Raw genomic sequence first — 22,022 nt, forward strand, 5'->3', positions numbered from 1 at the left:
GATGTTCCCACTTCATGACTGATCTAAACATATGTAGATTTGAGACTCTGACACACAAACCATCTATTATGCAATGGCCCATGTATGCGCCTGGGCTGCTTTTATCCTCAGCTGTGTCAGGAGGATTCATGGGAGCTGTGTGAGAGATGGAATAAGCTTATAGTTAAAAGACGAAAGAAAGTTAAAGCAAGAGCCTCTCTTAAAATGAAAGGAGGGAGGGAGAAGGAGAGAAATCAAAGAGCCAGGGAATATCAGATTTAGCAGGACAACAAGATGAAATATGAAAGTTTCAAAGATCAAAGTTATTTGATGTTGGAACTGGTGCAGCCTGACCTCATCAAATCAGCTGTTCAAAATTTGCCTGAATTGCCCATTAAATCTTGCTTCCAACAAGTCCTGCTCCTGTTTTTGCCCCACTTCTTGCTTCCCATCAAGCCGTGACTTGGCTTCAGGCTCCACTGACATCCCATCCTCCAAACAGGCTGATGTCCAAAGATCAGCAGAGCACCACTGTGATGAAAGCAAACATCTGTTTAGTATGAACGATGGATGAGACTCCGCTCCAGCAGTTATTAATGCACTCCAGCTGTTTTACATAGCTGCCTTCATGCAAACTGTTGTGCTGGTTTCCAGTTGCTTTACATTGCACAGGTGACGCGAAGCAGGCGGAGAACCCAGTCTCAACTACAGCCAGCACAAGAATTCCCAAAAGGCATGGAAACTCCTGGTGAAATTCAGAACAAACTGCTGCAAGCTGTGCTCTGCAACCCTCTGAAAGTCTCACAAGAGATGCTCATTCTGGTGAGCAAACGGGCAGCTTGGGATTAGCCAGGAGCAGGCTGCCAGCCACAAGAAGCCACAGGTTGGGGAACGGAGACACTGGTTAAAACAGCACTCACGGTTTGGTGAGTGCCCAAGCTCTCCCAACTATCACAAAATCCGGAGGGACTGACTCATGGCAGACTCATGCCAAGGACTGAGGAAAAACCATTTTTGCATTGCCCTAGGCAGATACTTGCTCCCCTTTGAACAAGGGAGGGAGTCAAGTCAAACCTGGGTGAGACAGGTTGAGGAGAAGCTCTCCCTGGGCTGGGTTGAGCAGCCCCAGCAGCACAGCTCCACCTGCACCCCAAACCTGCCTTCTCCCCACGCACCACAACCCCAGGCCAGGCACATTTATACCAGAACAAGGGCATATGTCTGAAAAGATGCAGCACACACCTGAAAGGTCACAGCTGGGAGTTTGACAGCTTACAGAGGATGGGAAGTAGCGATAAACTCGGGGAAAATTCAGGTGTAGCTAAAGACCGCAGAGTTTTGGGAAGAGAGGAGACGTATGTGACAGCCCTTCTCCACACAGGAACACAGACCATTAAATGTAATGCTTCACATTATGCTTCCCAAATACCCACTTAATTTTGATTCAACAAGGCTTGTGCTAATAAAAATTAAAGCCAGCAGGTTCCGTCGAGTGTGTAATAGATGTGTGGAAGAGCAGCATGCGCAGGTATATCTAAAATTAACTATGAATACTAAAACTGACTACTGTTCAAACCTCTAGATGTCTGGGGAACACTGCAACCACTTGGATACAAGCATTCAGCAGGGTGCTGTGCAAGTGCCTGCCCAGCCCCCCATCTCTTCAGGATTGTAGGGAGACACCCTCGCACCAGGTATCATCATGCTAACCTCCAGATGGAGTCTGTATGTCTCTGAGAGCAGATATTGCCAAGCGCTTACCTCTTGCCACTGCATGCCAAAACCAAAGGCAGCTGCCAATGATACATTTCCATCACTTTTGCAAAAGTATGGATGTCTATGGGGCCATGCTGGTGCAAGAGAGCTGAGTGTGTGCTCAGGGAGACGAGAAGGGAGAGATTGTCTCTGTGAACATTAGATACAGGAGATCCATTTAATGACTAAACACACATGATTGTTTGCTTATAAAACGCGGTGTCACATAAATCTGCCAGGAGCTAATTGCCTATTATAGCTCATGGTGCTGCTCGAGCCGGCTGCTGAATGATAAAGGGACCTTTAGAAAGCAGGGAAAGCCAGAGGAGCTCCACTTGCCCGCCTCCACCACAGCTTCCAAACGTTTTGTTCTCCAATTCCTGCAAGGTGAATGCTTATTCCACCTCTAAGTGATGGGGTGCCTCTGCCAAGCTCGCTTGAGTGGGAAGGCTGGGGGCAAACTGAAACACAAGGGGGAAGAGGAGTTGCTTTGATTCTTTTTTTTAGTTATTATTACTAAGAATAACATAATTTTCTCTGTTGCCTCATGCCTCTTGCCCAGCCTCACAAATCACAGCAGGTATCCCGACTGCCTCCGCAGCCAGCTGGGAGCTGAGTAATATTTGCCACCACCCTGATGGCAGCAGTCACCTCGCACAGCCCAGCTACAGCAGCAAGGAGCAGGGAATAGCAGGGACAGGCAAGGGAGCCATGGACCACAGGGTGACACCTGATTTTGGTGCAAAATAGGAAGAAATGAGCCATGTACCCTCTGTTTCAGCGCTCTTCTAACTTCACCCTGATTTTAACTCCACAGGTCACCTGGGAGTTTACAAGTCACCTGGGCTGTCTAATCCAGATCTATACATACCTGAGCATCTTCCCACTGATTTCCTGAGATTTCAGGTATATCTTTGTGGTTCTAACCCAGGACCCCATCTAGTCCCTTCCTACCTCACACTCACACTCACACACACATGGCTTCATTAAGTGCTGCAGAGGGGTCAGCTGAGGGTGAACCTGCAGAGAACGTGCCCTGAGATGCCCCCCTGCTCCCGGGGCTGCAGGTTCAAGGCACTCTGGCAGCACAAGCAACATGGCAGGAAGGAACATGATCTGTTTACACAGTAGGTTATATGGGAAATGCATCACATTACTGAAAAAAAGACCTTTAGCAAAACACATACCTTCATCTTATGCCAAGAGTTTAATCCTACCCAAACGGCACCACATTCCACAATGGCATTATCCTCTATAAATCACCGGGGCAGGAGCAGGCCACGTCCCTCACATTTCAGCCTGAACTGTTCACTGCAGTAAGGATCCCGTACGTTTCAGCCACCATGCCCAGAGTGGGCAAAGAGGGTTATCTCCACTGAGATCTCATGGAGAAGCAGATTCACTGCTGGGACAACTCCATCAAGGCTGGTGGTACAACAGTGGGGACTGTTAGAGGTTTGGCTCAAACTTTCATCATTTGTACAGTCATGCACATGGTTTCTCAAAGACACGAGAGCAGATCCACAACTTAGCTCAGCTATTTGGCTGGGAAAAGGTGCTGACTGGAGCAGTGCCATTCCACCCTCTCAGCCTGGGGTAAGAGCTCCCACAGGGCAGAGGACGGGTGTGCTGGACCTCTGGGCTCCCCAGGCACAGAGAGCTCTGAGGACAGACAGAAACTGGGAGGGAAGAATTGTTTGGGATATCAAGCAAGTAAATTTGCTCAATATCTGCAAAAAATTTGGCATATAACCTCCAAAACAGAAGCACACACCAGATCAGAGACCTACCTCACTCCTTTGGGGAAAACGAGGATGCAACTAAGCAGAAGAATGCAGCAAATCCTGTTTTTATCCACACACCTGGGGAGCAGGGAGCCAGATCTTACTCTTACCAACAGAAGTTCTTGCCTCCCAGGACAAAAGCACGTTGATGCTCTTTGTAACTGCTCCACAGCCCTTCTCACCAACTGTTCTCCCAAAACCTGAGCCAGTTCCTAACTTCAAGCTTCATTACAATAAACCACATGAGTGTTAGTTATATATTGAGGTTAGAAGTTAGAGTACTGCTGGGAAGAAAACCACAACTCTTTCCACCTTGCTAATGTGATTTCACAAACCTGCACAATAAGAAACAGATCAGTTATGAGGCAAGATTAAGTGGATCATCTCTTCATCTCCCAGCTACACTAAATAATTTACAGGGCCATTTTGGGACTGACACGCAAAGCAGTTTAACAATGATTAAACAAAAAAGTATGAGATTCCATCTTTTCATGGTTTCCAGGTGTTGAGATCAATTTACTTCACAGTAATTTTAATTTCTGGGCCTTTCTTTTCCCTCCTCCCCACAAAACCTGCAGCTGCCAACTATGCTGGCATCTACAGCAGCTAGGAAACAAATTTTCCTGTGAAGCAAATTCTTCCAGGATGAATTGAATGAAGGCAGAGCTCATAATTACACATTACTGAAAACATTTCTGTTAAAAAATTGGGGAGATATTTTTATCCACATCTCCAGTTGAAAATCGCTGGGAAAGATGCTTTTGAAAAGCCGTCATCCCCAAGCATGTAATTATCAGATCCTTGAACAAAAACACATGGTCAAAGGAAGAAAAAAATACTTTCATTGAAATAAAAAAATCGGGGGTGGCAATTGTTAGGAATGGAGGGAGAGAAATTCTTCATCCTGTGTGACTTTGCACATTTCAAGTTACCAGACTGATCTGTAAATCCACAGATTAATAAACTTGGCAGCTAAGAACATCAAGCTCAGTTAGTAATTTTTTTTTGTTACCAACAGAATAATAATAATATTATAAGAAAAAAAAATCAGAGGCAGACTGGCAGTCAGACTGTCACAGAAGCAGAATTTCCTAACGCCCACACAGGCACGCTTGTCTTGAAACCGTATTCTGCCACCTTGAACAGACAGCCGTACAATGACCTGGGGGCCCTATCCTATCAAGGCTTAAGACCATGCCTACCCTGATGGGATTACTCACATGCTAAAAATTATGCAGTAGCTGAACCGACAGCTGAAAAGAGCCTTAAATGTTCTTATGCCTGGTAGCATTCAATTGTCAATTGATGAATGTTGCTAAATATTTATTTTTGCTCTACTTTCTCTCCTCCAGCTCTGTGTCAACACTTCTTTCTGATTATTATTACTTGTTAGCTTTAATTGTTTCTTTTATTTGCAACACCTACATATGCCTACACAGAAAAGCAGAGGCACCCTTCCTTCCAAGTTGCCCAATAACTTTTTCTGACCTTCTGAGTAAAATTGCATAGGATTTCCATCCTTGAGTTATCACAAGCAATAAACATTGGCACCCACACACAATCCATTTTAACAGTCCATTTTCAAAATAAATGAAATCCTATATGCCCTAACATATGCAAACACTTTGGCAGTGCAGTTACTCTTGGCTTCTATGGATTAACAAAACAGAATAAACACTATAAAAAATAATGAACCTGAACACAAAGCCAAGAGCAAGGCTTAAAACACCACATGAAATTCAGTCCCCTTCTATGGGTCTCTCAAAGCCAGAGTGCAACTCTTCCAGCAGTACTGAGATTTTCTTAAGCAGGTTGGCAAGAAGGTTAATGTCTGTGCTGGACACTGGACTCCAACAGTTAGTGCTGGAGAGAAAACCTCAATAGCATTTGTTCAACTGACTCTATGAACAGACATCTGTATGAAATCTGTCTGGCCTTTGCACTGAAAAACACCCTTCTCCTAACAAATCTGTACTAATATGATGTCATGAGCACAAACTTTTAAGATGAAAACCTCTGTAACCTCCATACAGGAGAAATAAAAAAAATAATTCATTGTAGGATATTACTTTAGTCTTTTTTCTTCTATAAAGAGCAATTTTGGTGGAATGGGTCATCTCTAGAAAAGAGCAATAATTCATTTTGACTGCATAGATCAGCTCATTTATACTTAAGAGTTTAGTCAACAAAACTTTAAAGACCTGGTCATCAAAGTCCTAAAGCCATCAGCAGGTATCCTTAAGACCTTATGAAGGATGGGTAAGACAAAATGCAATGTTCAATTTGAAAAACAGAAAAGAAAACAAATGCTATCAGAGTAGGAGCAAGACAATGACAAACCCGTCGCCTTCCCTTTCAGATCCTGGAACTAACCATCTGTATGTGAGCTGCTAACACCAGATGAGGAGGACTGACTGGAAACTTGGATCTACCATGAGTAAGTCATGCCCACTCAATTTCTTGCCATGAGAGAGCAACATTTCTGGATAGACAGAAAATGCAAGTTGTTATATCTCAATTTTAGAAATGCTTCTGACACTGTTTCATGTGCTATTTTTATAAGTATGTTTGGGAAGCAGGATACAGATGATTATGAAGTGTATGCAAAACTGATTGGAAAACCACACACTGAGAAAATTCATCGGTTGTTCACAATCAGAAGGGACAGATATATTAAACAAAGTTCTGTGTGGGCCCTTCCCCAGTCTGGTACAGCTCCAGGTTTTCACTAAATGACCTGGATGGTTGCAGAGAGATTGATCTTATAAAGTTTACTGACAGTCCATTAAGTTTACTCCAGGTATGAGGGACTGGAAGCAGGCTGGGAAGTAAATTTTAGATACAGAATGATTCATACATGTTTGAAAAAACAGATGTACAATTCAGTCGAGGTGCACACAAGCTACCAGACCTGGGCAGGAACAATCTCATGAATGAAGAATGGGGAAAAACTATCCAAGTGACAGTTAGGAAAGACTTTTCAGATACTGTGGACTGCAAACCAAACATAATTCCACAGTGCCACGTTATATGCAAGAAAAGCTAATACTCTGGTACAGGTAAGGTGGATATAGTCTGCAGGATCTGTGAAACCATCATTTCATTTTACTCAGCACTGACAGAAGCCTAATCTTGAATGCAGTGCCCAGATTTGGGTACCACAGCTCAGTAAAGATGTGATCCAGCTGGACTTCATTCAGATTGAATCAGCGTAGGCTGGTCAGACATCTAGAAGGCCACAGCTTCTGAAACTGGGGTGAGGGATGAGTTTTCTATGCTAAAGAGAAGAGAGGGAGGAGAAAGAAGGTGTTATTACTGAGACATCCAGAATTGTGGTGCACAGAGGGAAGGAGTAATCTGCCACCTGTGTTAGGATGGCCATATCGATCAACATAACTGGTCTACTCTGGCCTCCAATTGGGAGGCCTGGAGACACATCATCTATAACTCTGCTGTTTCCTTTGAGAACACACGCAGGATCACTCTCGAGGAGAAAAGACAACACAGAAAGAATCGTGCCTTGCAGAATATACCACCTAAGGAGTCTCTCTGCTGTGCCTTCTGCAATTGGACATGTCTATCTCGTACTGGCCTCATTAGCCACCAGTGTGCATGTAACAAACCTGGACAGAGCCTTTCCCAAATCTTCGTTCGCAAAGCCCAGCCATGATGTTAGGAGAGGAAGCAACAGCACCAAAACTGCAGATGCACAAAGCTTTTCCTTAATATTCCAGTCTATTGAATTAATTTGAGCTGATGTAGTGTTCCCAGATGGTAACACAGGTATGGCCTATACTGGCTCAGGCAAGAGGAATAGCCCAGACAAACTCTCTCTGCCCAGTTTGGCTCAAGGAAATTAAGATCATTGATTCAGACCCAGAGATATTTGTCTTGGTACGCACACCCCAGATAGTTTTTCTCTTAATCTTTCATTTTGCTGCAACTGAGGCAAAGCTGACAAGTGACGTAAGCAGCCTGATGAGCAGGAGTTATATTAAATAGCACTATTGTGATAAATTCTTCAATAAGAAAGATAAAATCTTTCTCCCTAGGAGATTTATCTATGAAGATTTCCTCCTGTCTTATTCTAGCTCCTCACATTAGTTTTCTATCCCTTTCAGGCATGTTTTCCTCTATTTCTCCCCCTGCCTATTCAGAAAGCAGTGAGAGAACAGGGGAGCTGATCCCCTGAAAAACAACAAGCTGGAAGGGACAGACATCTATTAACAAGTCTCTATTCCTGGACATTCCCACCCTGCAAATAAAGCGTGCAGTTTGCTGGTCTGGAAGAAGGGACAGGAAATTCACACTGTTTTCCTTGGTCTGCAGAGAGTCCATCTCACCCTAAAAGCATGGCTTCTAATGGCAACAAAAAACCCCATAACTAAAACCAATCAACAAACCCAAACAAAAAAGCACTGAACATCCTTATCTACTACCTTTATTTTTCCTTTGCCTTCCATACAAAACATACTTTAAAAAATAAAAAAACAATTAAGTTACCCAAATGCATACACCTGAAAGACAAAGGGTTTTCTGAAGTTACCTGTGCTGTCTTCAATAAACCACTTAACTTGGGCTGATTTGCAGCGGGATCCTCAGCTGGTCACTTGGAGCAGCACAAAGGAGATTCAATAAGCTCTGTCATTCTGCCCACTCCTGCAGTGATCCTGCAGTAAGGACTAACTGAGGTTTGCTAGAGCAAAACATAGGTGGTGGTCCCGGACTTCAGAAAGTCCATGAAGCATTTCAGGGAAGTCCTTCAATGCCAAAATTAGAAGGGTTCTTGTGGAAACACACTATCACCTCCATCAGCAGAGCCACACACGGTCTTGGTCTAACCAGATGAAAAACACTTCCCCACCTTCCATAAAACATCACAGCTAGTTTGCATTTTCTGACCCTTCCATTCTGAAGGACAGACAAAAGTTCTGTATTATTAAATTTTCCCAACAAAAAACTTTTGAGAGCGGCTGAAGGAGAGAAAAGAAATCACCAAGGCCCTAATGATGGTGGGCCAAGAAAGCACTTTTGAAATGTCTGGATGCTTCTTTAAACAATCCATCTGGTTTTGCCTATCGCACTTACAATGCTAAAATGAGTGATAAGATACCAATTCACTTCATTACTTCCATTCCAGATGATTTCCAGATGAAGAGATGGGACTCATGAACAAGCCAGGTATCAGGAGAAAAAACACATTACCAAATCAGCTGAGTGGCCAAAAGAGAGCTCCCTTAATGTGTCAGCAAAGCCAAATCCGATGTGTTGTAATCAATCCCCCTCTAAGCTCTTTTCTATGCACTAAAATAACAAAGAAGAACAGGGATGGCAGACATGGAACTAGATGGTTGCCCATCCCTCTCTGTCTTTGCTCTGTGGCTGGTGCAATGGATGGCCTCACCTGTGGGGTGCTGAAGAAGACAGTACCTACTGGGTGATGAAATCATGGGCTTGGTCCTCAGGAGCACCACCAGCACAAGCTGTGAGGGTCTGACACCTGGGTGAAGAAGGCTTTCTTATCCGCTCAGTGACTGCACCATTCCCTTGTACATGACACAGTACTGACCCAACGGTCTCAAGAAAGGTTTGGGGCTGACATCAGGAATATTTCTCATTTGATCACCCAACACCCAGACAACATCGCTGTTTGCAGCAGCACAGTGATCTGGAAGCACCAGATGTCTCTGGTGCCATGTTGGAGGAGCTGCATGAATGACCCTGTCTGTGGCTGGTGGCACCCAGGAGACCCCTCCAGCACAGTCAGTGTCAGCCACCTCCAAGCCAGGGGCTCAGCTTATGGCTCAGCCCCAAGAGCAATGGGGAGCTCCTGCCAAATTGTCTTTTGATCTTTTCATGGAACGGCTGCATTCCTGCCCTGTTAAATCACGCACCCAGGCTCCCTCTGCCTACCACGACTCATCGCCGTGTCTCAGGCAGTTTCAAAATAAGCCCCAGCCTCCAAAATGCTCCTTGCTGTGCTGGAACGGTAGGTAGACACAGCATCTAGTCACCATCCATGGGATTAAGCAACACAGCCAGGCCAAGCTGCTTTACACCTGGTTCATTTTACCCCTCAGATTTAGAGAGGGAAAACAATTTTCTAAAGTTAGGTTCATGCTTTAGGGCATCTTGAGGCCAAGGAGATGACAGTCTCACTACATCACTTCAAACAGTGTTAAATGATTCAGAAACCATAAGTTTCCTCTGTATTTCCAACTCCAATGTCTTTGCTTTCAGAAAGGAAACACTTGCATCAGAGCAGAAAAGCAAGCTCCATGCAGTACATGCAGCTGCAACAAGCAGAGCTGTAGCATGCAACAAAGTACCTGAATATTGCACCCTGTCAGAAATATCAGAGTCTGTTCCTCCTGGAAAGACTGGGGCCAGGATTTGATGTCTGTGCCCTTTGTAAAGGGTGCCCTTCTACACTCCTTTACTATCTCTTTTCCAGAAATTAAATAGATTTTTTTATACTCCACGGTAATAGTGAACTGCTCACTCAAGGTATCTAAACAGGGGTTAGCAGCTCATTGAAATGGCAGATTTCCAGCAGGAGCTGAAATATTTATTAGACAAGGTAATAGTGGATTACACTGGAGGTGGGGCAATGGCAGTGATCCCACCATGTTCAGCAGAGTCCTTTACCCACGTCTTCCCCTCTAGGCCCCTATTCACCACTGCTGAATGCCCAGCCCATTCACACACTGATCTTGGAAAACAGAAGAGCTACATTTAGATTTTGCTTTTTAAAAAGCCAAAGCAATCGTAAAGGCTCTGCAATATCTGAGGTGCCTTAAGAACAGCCCCTGTATCTGCCAATCTTCCAGCTGGAGAACGGGAAGCCAGCCTGAAGGGTACTCTCCAGTGGTCACAGAGAGAAATTCTTTACAGAGAAGCAGAGATATATTTTGCAAATCAAAGCAATTAAGTTTGTATGTGACGGTTTGGATTTGCAAAACAGTTTCAAAGTAGCACATAAAACTGCTAATGATATTAAAGGCAGTTAAAGGAAATCAGATTAAACAAAAGTAAACTACTGAAGAAGGGGAGAAGGAAAATATGGACAGGCTCACTCACCAAAGTCTGACTGCAAATCCTTTTTCAGTCCACAAAGCATGTCTGCTGTTATCTATCAAATCATTCAACTAATTGTAACAGCCGCTCCGTTCTCTCTCCCTGCCTGCGCTGGAATCCTTTCCCAGCCAGCCCGGACTCACTCTCGGGCTGCCTCCAGCTGCCGAGTGCGGCTGCAGCGCACACGCTGCTCCCTCACTCCACGGCAGCAAGACCAGGCAGAAATCGTCCTGAGCACTCAAAAATGTGGTAATCCTTTAGACAGAAACGTCTTTACACGGATGTTTAACGTGTGACTCGCCAGTCCTGTGCAGAAATAGGAAAATGAAGGGTATGGGGTTTGGGGTTTTTTTTATAGGGTCCTAAAAATGCCGTGCTAGTTCTCTCGACTCCGCTGGCCATCAGGCATTGCAAAGCAAAAGTTGGAAGCGCAGTGATTAACCGGAACAGCTGGTTGAAGGGGAGGCAGCCACCGAACCCTGACGCTCCGGCAGATGCAGCAAATGTCGAGCGTGCACTTCATTCCCGGCGGTATTCCACCGGTGGAGAGTGGGCATCATCCCATGGAGATGTGCTGGCCCCTTCCTGCCAGAACCCTTCGGTGGCTTTCACGGGGATTTCAGGCGACGGGGAGGGGTGGGAGAATAAAAAAAAAAAAAAAAAAGGCATAAACCGGAGGAAGGCGGTGCTGCGGAGGAGGCACCGCTGCCCCCGCGCTCCGCACCAGCGGCACAACTTGGGCGGCAGCGGAGCCGCGCTCCGGCCCCGAGTTGCAGCAGCAGCAGCAGCAGCAACGGGGCTGAGCGCAAGAAGAGGCTGCGACTGCAGTATTGCCTGACACACTTTCCTCTCCCCCACCCCCTCTTGGCAAGTGCTTGCAGAGCCTCCAGCACCTTTCAAGGCAATGTCAAGCTGCTGTCAAAGCATTACCCTGCCTCCCAAACACACACACACAGTGCTCGTAAGGGAGTATGAGGCTGCAGTCCTGTGTCCTGCCTACAGCATTTGCTGAAAACTCGGTTTAACCCTTTCTTAGGAAGGGTTTCTCAGCAGAGGAACCAGCACGGGCAAAATGCATGCAAGTCCTGTGCTACGATTTGGGTGAGGGGAGACTCTGGGGGCAATGATGGGAACCAGCTGGTCACGGGGAGTCTGGCCCTCCAGGAGAGGATGCTGAACGGCTCCCTCCAAAACTGCTGGTCCTGCATTGTGGGTGGAGATAGGGCATTAACCTAGTAAGAAATGGTTTAATGAACCAGCATCTGCTTCTTTTACTATTAAAATAGAAGACAAAGCAGGCTGATTCACGTTGAAGATACAGAGCATGCAAGGGGATGCCACTGCCCTGGCTGTGGGTCAGTAAGTCTGTCTGCAGGGTACACAGGGCTGGATCCTGCCTCCAGCACCATGCAGGTCCCCTTCTCAGGCAAGCTGTGAGATGCAAACTGACTGTACCAACCAGCCCATGGCAGTGTTCTCCAGAAGTCAGTCTATTCCTTTGTGAACTGGTGTCATCTGTAACAGCAAGATTATACCCACAAACAGTAGAGAGAGTGCAAGACAATCATGGTCCAAAAGTACAAAAGCTATCTATACTTTTGTATGAGGATTCAGTCATGTTTGGGACTGCTACTAGATTTGTGTGAAAGTGGCCAAGAGGTTACAAATTTAGAAGGAAGCTCATAGAGGGGCAGCAAGGTTAAGTCTTGCTTCCTTAGGAAACAAAACAGGATAAATCGAAAGGGCCTGAACTCATGTGAACATGCCAGCAGAAAATTTCTACAGACCTGGGAACCCTAACTCTGTGTGGAGGAGGAGAACTGGGTTTCAGCCTAATGCCAGGGTTCTTGCTCAGATTGAAATGAAGCAGCATCTCTATTGTGGTTCAAACTCAGCTGTTTCATGCACAGACGACTTATACAAAAGCAATAAAATTACTAACTAATAAAAAACTACTTACAAAAGAGATATTTTGGTCCATAATTTGTTTTTAAAAAGCTGTTCAGTCTGACAATAGACTTAATTAGTAATTGAGGCAAAATTTATAATTAGAAATCTTTTCATACAGCTCTTAATGCTTTTGCTGCAGAGAAATTCCATCTTAAAGGAAAAAAAAATCACCAGTTGCACCACAATTAGAAGAAGATGCTAATTTGAGAATAGCCCATTACTTTGGTTGCCATGAAATGGATGTATCCAATATGATGTTTTAAAGAAAAGCTAAAAACAACTGTTTGTGTTTATACCACCATAAAATTCTTCCCAGAATATCTGCTGCATTAAGAGTGCATGAGAGGATGGGGCTACTGTGCAGTTGAAGCTGCTTGTTTTTGTGGATGAGAACTGAATGGAGCTGCCCCATTCCTCTGATGGGGAAATGAAGAAGCATTTGGGCATTTCAAGCCCAGAACTGCTGGTGGCATTTGTTGAGCTGGCTGGCAAGACACCAGCATGCCAGGAGCCTGGAGAGGATAAAGATGTTTACTCTATGGTTTCTGGCCAAAATCCACAAATGCAACACTTTCTTCATGTTTCAGGTGGTGCTGTATTAAAATCAGTTGAAGTGAACAGCTTGAGCTTCTAATACAAAACGGAAAGGATACAACACACACCCCAGCAAAATAAGGCAGACCAGAAGCATATGTTTTGGCATCAAAATATGTAGGTGTAATAAAAGAGCATGAGACATCAACCTAAACTATGGTGAAGAACTCAAGGAACACTATGTAGAGCTTTGATTTTTCAGGAACAGTCTGTGCATTGTCTGTACCTTCCCGACATAAACTTTAAGCTTGTGTGCTCAGAATTAGCAGCTATTCAAAAATTCTCTGGCAATATCAACTACCTACAAGTCTCACCTAAGAATGTCTGGGTTTTACCCACAGACTGTGCCCATTGCAAGAAGTAGTTAATTTTTGGGAGGTGGGATGTTAAAAAAGTCTTCTCACAGGGAAAAAAAAAAAAGAAAACAAAAACATCTCAGTTCTGCTTTCTTGGCATATTCTGATCTCCTATTACTATCCCAGCAGGAGAGAGAGTGTAGGGAATGCTTTCTTGGATCCCCCCTTCAGTATAAAATGCTGAGTGGAAAGACAGCACAGGCTGAGGGCAGTCCATGATTAAAGAGTTTCTGGGTGGTCCCTGCTGGAAACATCTATCCATGCAGGCTCTTGGTTTTTGTCCATACAACTGAAGTGGTAATACCAGTCAACAGGTCACCAGTCTAGAGAAATGGCCATTTACTTTTCTCAGGAACAGGCTGACCTTTGAGTAAAATTCATTTGCTGTAAGTAAGGAGTATTTGCCCTTACATGCACTGGTAAGTACTAGCACTTAGTTTAGCATTTCTTGTACCCAACACACTGTCCTGCTCTTGAACCTATACATCTTTCCCCAGAGCTAACTTACAAATCCCCCAGAACCTCAGTGGGAGCGATGCTGCAAACCTTACATGGCCTAAGTTGGTTGGAATTACATTTACAAAATACACTTTTATGTGAACAAGACAGGGAGGACAGGAGAGGGAAGATCACAGGCCGTTCCGAATATCCATCATTTAGTCCAATGCTTGACAGGTATTTGTTTCTGCCATTTAAACCATTACTTATTTAACCACATCCAAAAGCTTCCTCGTCAGAAGTCACAGCGCTGTGGAACACTCGAGCAAGATCCTGAAATGGACCATTTAGCACTGAACATGCTCTGAGTTCTGGAGAACATGGAGAGAATCTTACATCACTCCACATTAGGGAGTCTCAGGAGACTCTCTGAAGACAGCTGAATGAACGTAATGAACAGTCAGCCACAGGAAAACGATGAGGAAAAACACCCAACCACGCGCTCTCACAGTGCGCAGAGAAACGCCGAAGTTCTAACCGCATACCAAATGATATTATTAGCAACAGAAATTGCTTTGGGTTAGGGAAGGTTGAGAAGAGACTGACACAGATTCTTCCTACTTCTTTTAAATTCAGATGTTAAATTAAGATTTTACGTTGCCATCTCTTTCTTCCCATCCTACTTTTCTCGTTTAATAACACACGCCTGCACATCAGGGGTCTGCCTGGGGCTGGGGCTCTTCCTGCTCATACTCTCTGTCAAGGCTTGTTTCTGGCACAGCAGACCCAGTGCTTCCAAATGGCTTACTGGGAAAGACAGTTTTTACTGGGAACTCCAAACACCTCTGCACAAAATCAAGGCTTTGGAGAGTCTACACCCTTCCTTGATTAATTTTTTGGTTGCAGCAGACAGGGAGGAGGAGGGACAAGAGGGAGACTTTTTTGGTGGAAGAGGCTTCACAGCTGATTACCCAGCTCTCCACGGGCTACACATTTGCTCCATTTCATCTGCTCCAATTTTACATAGTTGTGCTTATTTAGAAACCCCAGACAACTGCATGCCAGCCTCAGGCCTGCAGCAAAGCTCATCTCTGGTCAAAGCAGATACCCTGTTTTTCATGTAGAAACCTAAAATGCAACACACTGTTTTATCAACATATTTTTAAAGGGAATGGAGAATGGGTTTAAAAAAAAAAAAACTTTAAGGAAAAGGGTAATTAAACAGTTTAATAATGGAGCCAGAGGAAGAAGTCTGTGATTGTTCTTTCCTTTACATGCAGATTCCACCAGCCAGTCCCAAATGTTAATTTATTACGGGTAATGAACACTGAAAGACAAATTGACCCATCCACCAGGCAATTAGAGCCCTTGCTGCACGCACACATGCAGAGCACCAAGACAGAGAGTGCTGCTAGAGGTATTTCCAAGACCCCCATCCATTCCTTCTACCACCACAGCACAATAAAATGGTTCCTGCACATTTTTCTGGGTAATCAGAGTAGGACATACCAGGGTTGGGGACTTCAGCGCTGATAAGAGAAACAGTGGAAGACAAATAGGCGGAAGTAAAGTACAAGATCCTTTATTCCCCAGCCAGCTCTAATGATACAAAAGAGCTCGTTCAGGGACCTTGTTAGCAGAGGTCATCACAACAAAAGTGAATCTCAGCTTTCTGATGATTTTTTAAGCCAAATGGAGATGAGCTTGACAAGATACAGCAATAAGCAATGCAGCGGGAGGTTAATGATCCACCAACAAACACCAGCCCTGTCAGAGCAAGGTGGGAGTTTATGACCTGGTCCAAAAGGACCAGAGCTCTGCAAGTTGCCTGCACAGCATCTGAAAGCATGTTCAACACTTTCAGCTAGACAGAGCATATTTCTCCCATTTATCTCTATTTCTGTTGCTGTATTGTACAGAATAAACACTTTTCCTGGGCAAAATACACATCCCCTTTTGGGGATGCTCCTAATTGGTTTTACTTTTTACCCCCCTCAAATCTTACATAGCAATTTAGCTAGCTGGTATCACACAGCCTTGGGACACCAGTAAAATCCTCAAGCAAGTATATGATTGGAGGAACCATGCAGAAAAAGAAACCAAGAGCAATACCAGGACACTGGGGGAAACAAAATGCCTAATAGTTCCCATCTTCCCAGCTTTTACTGATCAATGCACTGGAATGACAGGAAGTGGTTAACAGCTAAAAAACTGTAGGGAAAGTAAGTGTCCAAGTTCTTCAGTGATGGGGGTAGTTTCCAGTTTTAAGGTCATTAAACCACTCCAATTTACAGTGAGTCCATGGTGGCTGCAGTTGGCACTGCACCAGTGGTTGCCTGGAAGGGCCTGTTCGTGCTCTCTCTTCAGCAGAAATGCTGTTTTTTCTTTATATTTTATTAATATCACCAAGAATGAAAATAGTGATGGGTCTGTGTTAGCAGCTGGCCAGTATCCACCCCCCTTCCCCACTGTGGGTAGGCAATTTAGGTGAAGGAAGCTCCATCACATAGACCACATTAATCAAAATACAGATGAGAGAAAACATACCCTGTTATGGACCTTTGGACATAGAGAGAAAATAGGAAACTGGCACCGCAGCCCGTCAAGAACAGGACACAACCCCAGAGCGCAGTCAGCCCAAAGGACAGCAGGGAGCTGCCCCGTGGGAGCAGAGGTGTGAGCCTGTGAATGGGGCTGCAGAGTACATCAACAGCCCTGAATCCCTTACATGCCTGTTACATGCCACAGGAGCTCAGGTCTTTGCAATAGCAGAGACTGAAGGCTTCTTCCTCTTGATTCAAAAGGACCTGGTGCTTGAGCCCAAACAAAAGGCCCTTCTAGTAACAGGGACGTGGCCATACCATATCTTGTCCCAAAAGAGAGAGAAGCAATGCTACAGCCTACTGCAGCCTGAAGGACAGGTCTTAGTCAGCATCCAACTCCACTCCTGTCTGCGGGAAGAAAAACCTCTGCATCTTCCCCTTAAAGGATTTATCTTGGCACCAGTCTCTTCAGAGGCAACGCTGCCAACGCAGATGGAAAAATAAGCAAGTGGGTCATCAGTCTTACCAGTTGTCACACAGTTTCTTTTCAATGAGTAGCAGTGTAACAATGCATTAACAATAAATGAAATGCCATGTTAACACCAATTTGCATAGTACAGAGCCACAGTGCTCTGCTTCCTCTATTCTCTTTCACAAACTCTCCTGACCTGCATATGAAACAAGATGAAATTTAATTGCTGGGGCATTCAGTAGAATCACTGAATTCCTGCTTAATGAGGCTTCATTTGTACTCTGTTGCATCAGACACCTTCTCTCCAAGGTGCCGTATTAACCAGTTCAGATGTAAAATATTTTCCAAGGCATATTTTCATATGCACTTCAACAAAGAAATAGGAAGAAAAGCGCTGACTGCAAAAGACAATGTATCAGTAGCATGATAAGGCCAGTGAAATCCCAAAAGCACCAAGCCATATTCCTTAAAAAAAGCTTTAATGGCTTTAATATACGCTCTAACGTGCTACCATGCAGTATCTACACTGTGCAAGTCTCTTATAAGAGACAAGGCAAAGCTAGGTGGGACCTGGCCAAGGTCTGTGTGGGAGACAGCCAAGGACTAGGAGCAATACCAATAATTTTTGGTGACTCAGAAAAAGTGCAGGGCATGTTGCACCCAGGAGTCAGAGCTCTGGATGGTTTTGCATTCAGATATCTCATTGAGCTTACCTCATTCAGAAGTCCTTGGCCGTGTAGGTACCTTATATTACATTTCCATGTGAGGTACCTCAGCCTGCATAGCCAAGCAGTTCCCTGAAAGATCAGCATTTCTTCTCTTTCTTTGCTTTGCTGTAGCACAGCCATGAACAGCAGCACAGGCACCACTGTGCTGTTTCAGAGTCACAGGTAGTGACCAAAGCCACAACTGTCCCGAAACCCAGCAGGTGACATTAACCCATGGTAGCATGGGACACAAGGCAGTGCAGCCAGGGATACCTGGCTGAGTGGGGACACAGAGCTGGATGGGGACACGAGCTGGCTGTTGGCTCCAGCCCCAGCCTCTCCCCCACACTGGGTGGGCAGCACAGGCCACGCTGAGCTGCCAGTGCCACACTCTGCGGCAGCAGCAGGAGCGCGGGGGGAGCGGATCACAGAAAGCAGACAGAGATGACCCAAAAGGCACTGCATCACCACAGAGTGCAGCTTTCCAGAGCAGGGTGAAACCAGGTCAGGCTCCCTGGCTGCCTTAGGAAGGCTCCCGGCTCTCCCCAGACGCTCCGAGGAGGATGCGCCGTTCAGAAGTGCTCGAACACGCCTTCGGACAGGGCTGGTCAGCCGCATGTTCTGGGGAGAGGTGTTTCCATCTGCCGGTTTGGCTCCCGCTCCAGCTTGTCAAAATTTTACCTCCCAAGCTGGGACAAAGCAGAGTCACACACAGCTCCAGGTAACTCCCAAGTGCTGGGGCCAGTGATTTATGAAGTATTTTGGCTTTAGAATACGCGGAGCTCCCCGAGGGACTGCAAATTGCTTGTTACTGCAGGTTTGCAAGATGGGATCAGCCTCCCTGCTCCCATCCGGTCTCCCCGGGAACAGTTACAGCACGTTCCTAGCAGCGTGTAAAGATTTATCCTTTCACTTGTGCGTTACAGTAACCTACAAAATACTGCTTAGGGTTCATCCCCAGCGTGGGTCCGGACAGCAGCAGTGGATCCGTGCTAGTTGCAACAGGCCAGGAGATGGACCACAAAGTCAGTTTGCCATTTGCATTCTAAGGGGAGAGAGTGGGGAACAGGGTATGGCGCGAAGCAGTCCTAATTATCCCAGGGTAGCTAATTATAAAGGATGTAAATTGACAGAAATAAAACCACATGGTCAATAATAGTATTTTTTAAAAGCTGGAAATTTTAGCCCATTATCTTTCCAGCTGAAAAGCTTTAATTGAAAATGGCTAATCTTCCAGTGAGTTCAGGAAGGGTTTACAAGCTAATTGCTCTCTTTTCTTTAGGATTAACACTTTGTTCTGTGAATAGGGATGAAGGGCAGCAGATGTGCAGCCTTTACTCTCCTTAATCCAAATGCCCCACTGCCACAGATGCTCCCAACGCTGTGCAGTGGCATAATGGAATCACTTTCTCGCACATAAAGTGGTTGTTCTGAAATGAAATTACAGCTATCTATTAGGAAGGGAACAATAAATTTCCTCCACCACACATTCCCATCATGAAAGACACAACATTGGCCTATAAAAATCCCTGATGGAAGTAAATCTTGCAGGAGAGAGAGCAGCTAACAGATGAATTTACCATTTTCATTTTGTAACTGGTAGTCATTGTCATTTGGACACGGGCAGAAAAGTCATTAACTCACAGAAGTCAGAGCATGATCCCAGAAACCTCAGGGTGGCTGGGACCTGGGTGCTAAGCTCTAGGGTGGGAGAAGACTTAAAGAAGCCAGTTGAGGGAACAACTCCTTTTAAACAACTTTTAAACATCTCCTTGCCTTCCATTTAAATAGAGAGAATTTTGCTAACCACATGGCACCTACAACCTATTGCTCTCAGAGCTCACAAGTAAAGCTGGTTGGTAATCCTGACTATCTGGAGTAGATGGGATTTGCATTACGTGAGGAAAACGGGTTGACTTGATAGTGTGATCTCTCTAGGCATGATGGACTTAAGGAGGGAGAGGAGTATTCCTAATAACAGAGGTAGAGTGACCTCTATTTCTCAGAGAGAGGGGAGGAGGAGAAAAAGCGCATTTAAAGACATCTGAAATGGACAAAGTGAGATTGTGGCCATTCAGCTCTTGCTCCTACAGGGCAAGAAGGACTGAGTCCTTCTCCATGTGAAATCTGCACCCCCCCTGCTCAGAAAACCAGCCATCTGGCACCTCCTTGCAAGATCCTGATGACCAGTCCAAAAGGAGTATCACATCTGTTAGTCAACCAATTTTTTGTATTGCCATTATCAGATCAGGGAAGGCCACAACTTTAGGAGTAACAGTGTGCCAATGACCCCTGCTCAGACAGTAGCTCAGAAAAGCAAGAGAGCACCTGGGCCCAAAAGGTGTGGGGAAAAGGATGAAGTATTTTGTGTCGGACTCAACAGGAAAAGTCAAGCTAATGTTCTGTGTTCTACAGTCTCAGCAGTGCTGTTCAGAACAAGATCAGCACCTTTCAGGAAGGTGCTAGGGAACAGATCCATCCCCACCTGTAAGAGCTGTCTAACAGCATCACCAGGGCTTGCTTTAGGATGGCCAAGGAGAAAGACATGTTTGCCGAGAGAACAGTTCATCTCAAGTCCCTTTAACTAAGTTCCTAACTTTAGCCATCTAAACTAGAGAGAAGATTCATCTCTTTTGACAAAACAGCAAATACAGTTCAGCAAGTGCTTTCCCTATTCCTCTCTGCCCTAAACCCTAGAATTTTCTGCTGAATCACTGTCAAAGGGAACATACTCAAACTCAGGAAGAAAGCAGCACAAACACTACCCATACCAGAGTGTCTCAGTCAAACCCATTACAGCAGGAGACAAAAGAGTCCAGGGGATGGTTACCAGACTCAGAAACTTCAAAAGATCAACTAGTTTTTAAAAACTAAATTTCTGTAAATTTCAGCTGAATATTGCCTTTTCAAACCCTTCCTGGAATAGTCACTAAGTTGCTATCCTAAATCAGGCCTTTCATCAGCTAGAGAAATGGAATATTTAGAGTTCAAATGAAGATGAATTGTTGCCAGTTAGAGCATCATCCTGCATTCAGCAGCGATCTCAACCTTGCAGAGTATTTCCTTGACTAAAGGAGAAAACCCTCAAAGCAAGCAGATGACAGACACACATATCATGGGCATGTGACAGTATTAAAATCTAGATGGATGCTGAGATATTAATGGCATGGGTTAGGAGGGGATATTTTCAAAACTCTATTAACCCAGTGACCCGGTTTATGAAAAAGATAACTTCTCATTTGTACCTTTTGATTACACATGAGAAGAGGCAGCAAGTGCTCACTCTCTGCTACCTCAGCAGCCATTCACATGCTGAAACTCAGTAGCTACTGTGCAATAAGGCATTAAAAGTTAGAGATTTGTTCATTATTGCCATAAAGTTTAGAGCAATACTTAGAGCAGAGCCTAAATATTATTTCCCTGTGCTTTTCTGGTCATTGTTTCTGTTACTCAAAGGCATAGAAACTCCTGCAGAAGTTCACTCTCCAGAGCTACATCTCCTCCTCCAAGACTGTATTTCTGTGCAAGAGCCACTAGGAACAATATTGAAAGGCTCACAACTGCAAACTTTGTTACTCCACAAAGATGAACACCCAGAATCCAGGCCAGAATCAACACTGGTTAAATTATGGCCAAGAAAACCAAGTTTTGAAGCTGTAACACTTAGCAAAAAGATTCTTCAACAGTCTTCTTTTCAAAGAAAAAACAAAGAAGCACAGAGAGAAAATTATTTTCTGAAAGCACTACAAAACCCTAGTTTTGTGATCTCCCACCTTCATATTAGCTGATATCCCTGACATACAGTAACAGACCTACTGCAGAACAGGAACTAGCATTATAGGTTTAGAAAAGCTCCCTAGAAAAAGTATTTCGGAACAGAAATGTTCTGTCCAATTAGTTACAGAACGATCATTTAAGAGTTTTTATTCTCCAAAATATGTTGTACTATAAGCCCCTTTCACTCAACTATTAATTTGTTGCTAAGAAGCAGCACAAGGCTTAATAGGACATGGAGACTGGAGTGGAAGTTATGGGTTTGCTTTCTCCATAGCTGAGAATTGATGCATGTATGTTGGGGGGCAGACAACAAGAAAATAGATCTTGATCAAAATGATCAGCCGGAGCAGTGGAGCCTGCAGGGGCTCTGAACCAGCAAGCAACACCTGAGGGTTGAGTCACAACTGGGGCATTAAAGATTCCTTGCAAGATTTCAGGTGCACCCCTGAAGTAACCGCACACTCCTGGAGAGCATTGCATGCAGATGGAGGCCCAGGCATGACTGACTAACAATTACCTACATTTTATGTGGTGTTCCAAAGTAATTAAAAACTGGATTCCTTTAAAAAGAGCATTTGCCTCAAGCTTGT

At 44.7% G+C, this 22,022-nt stretch overlaps 1 protein-coding gene across 7 annotated transcripts in view; it reads right to left on the reverse strand.

Moving 5' to 3' along the window:
- Window positions 1-22,022, reverse strand: part of GRIP2 (glutamate receptor interacting protein 2) — a 276,332-nt gene that overhangs the window by 70,698 nt on the left and 183,612 nt on the right. Inside the window, exon 1 of one of the 7 annotated variants that reach the window (XM_027640506.1) lies at window positions 10,599-10,702. The exons of the other annotated variants lie outside the window; for them this stretch is intronic. Within the exon in view, the coding sequence (XP_027496307.1) occupies window positions 10,599-10,638 (40 nt within the window). The 5' untranslated portion in view covers window positions 10,639-10,702. Of the gene's footprint in view, window positions 1-10,598; window positions 10,703-22,022 lie in introns of those variants that run through there. 7 annotated transcript variants of the gene reach the window in all.

Source organism: Corapipo altera, unplaced genomic scaffold (assembly GCF_003945725.1).
Source record: "Corapipo altera isolate COAL_440 unplaced genomic scaffold, ASM394572v1 55, whole genome shotgun sequence".
Taxonomy (NCBI): Eukaryota; Metazoa; Chordata; class Aves; order Passeriformes; family Pipridae; genus Corapipo; species Corapipo altera.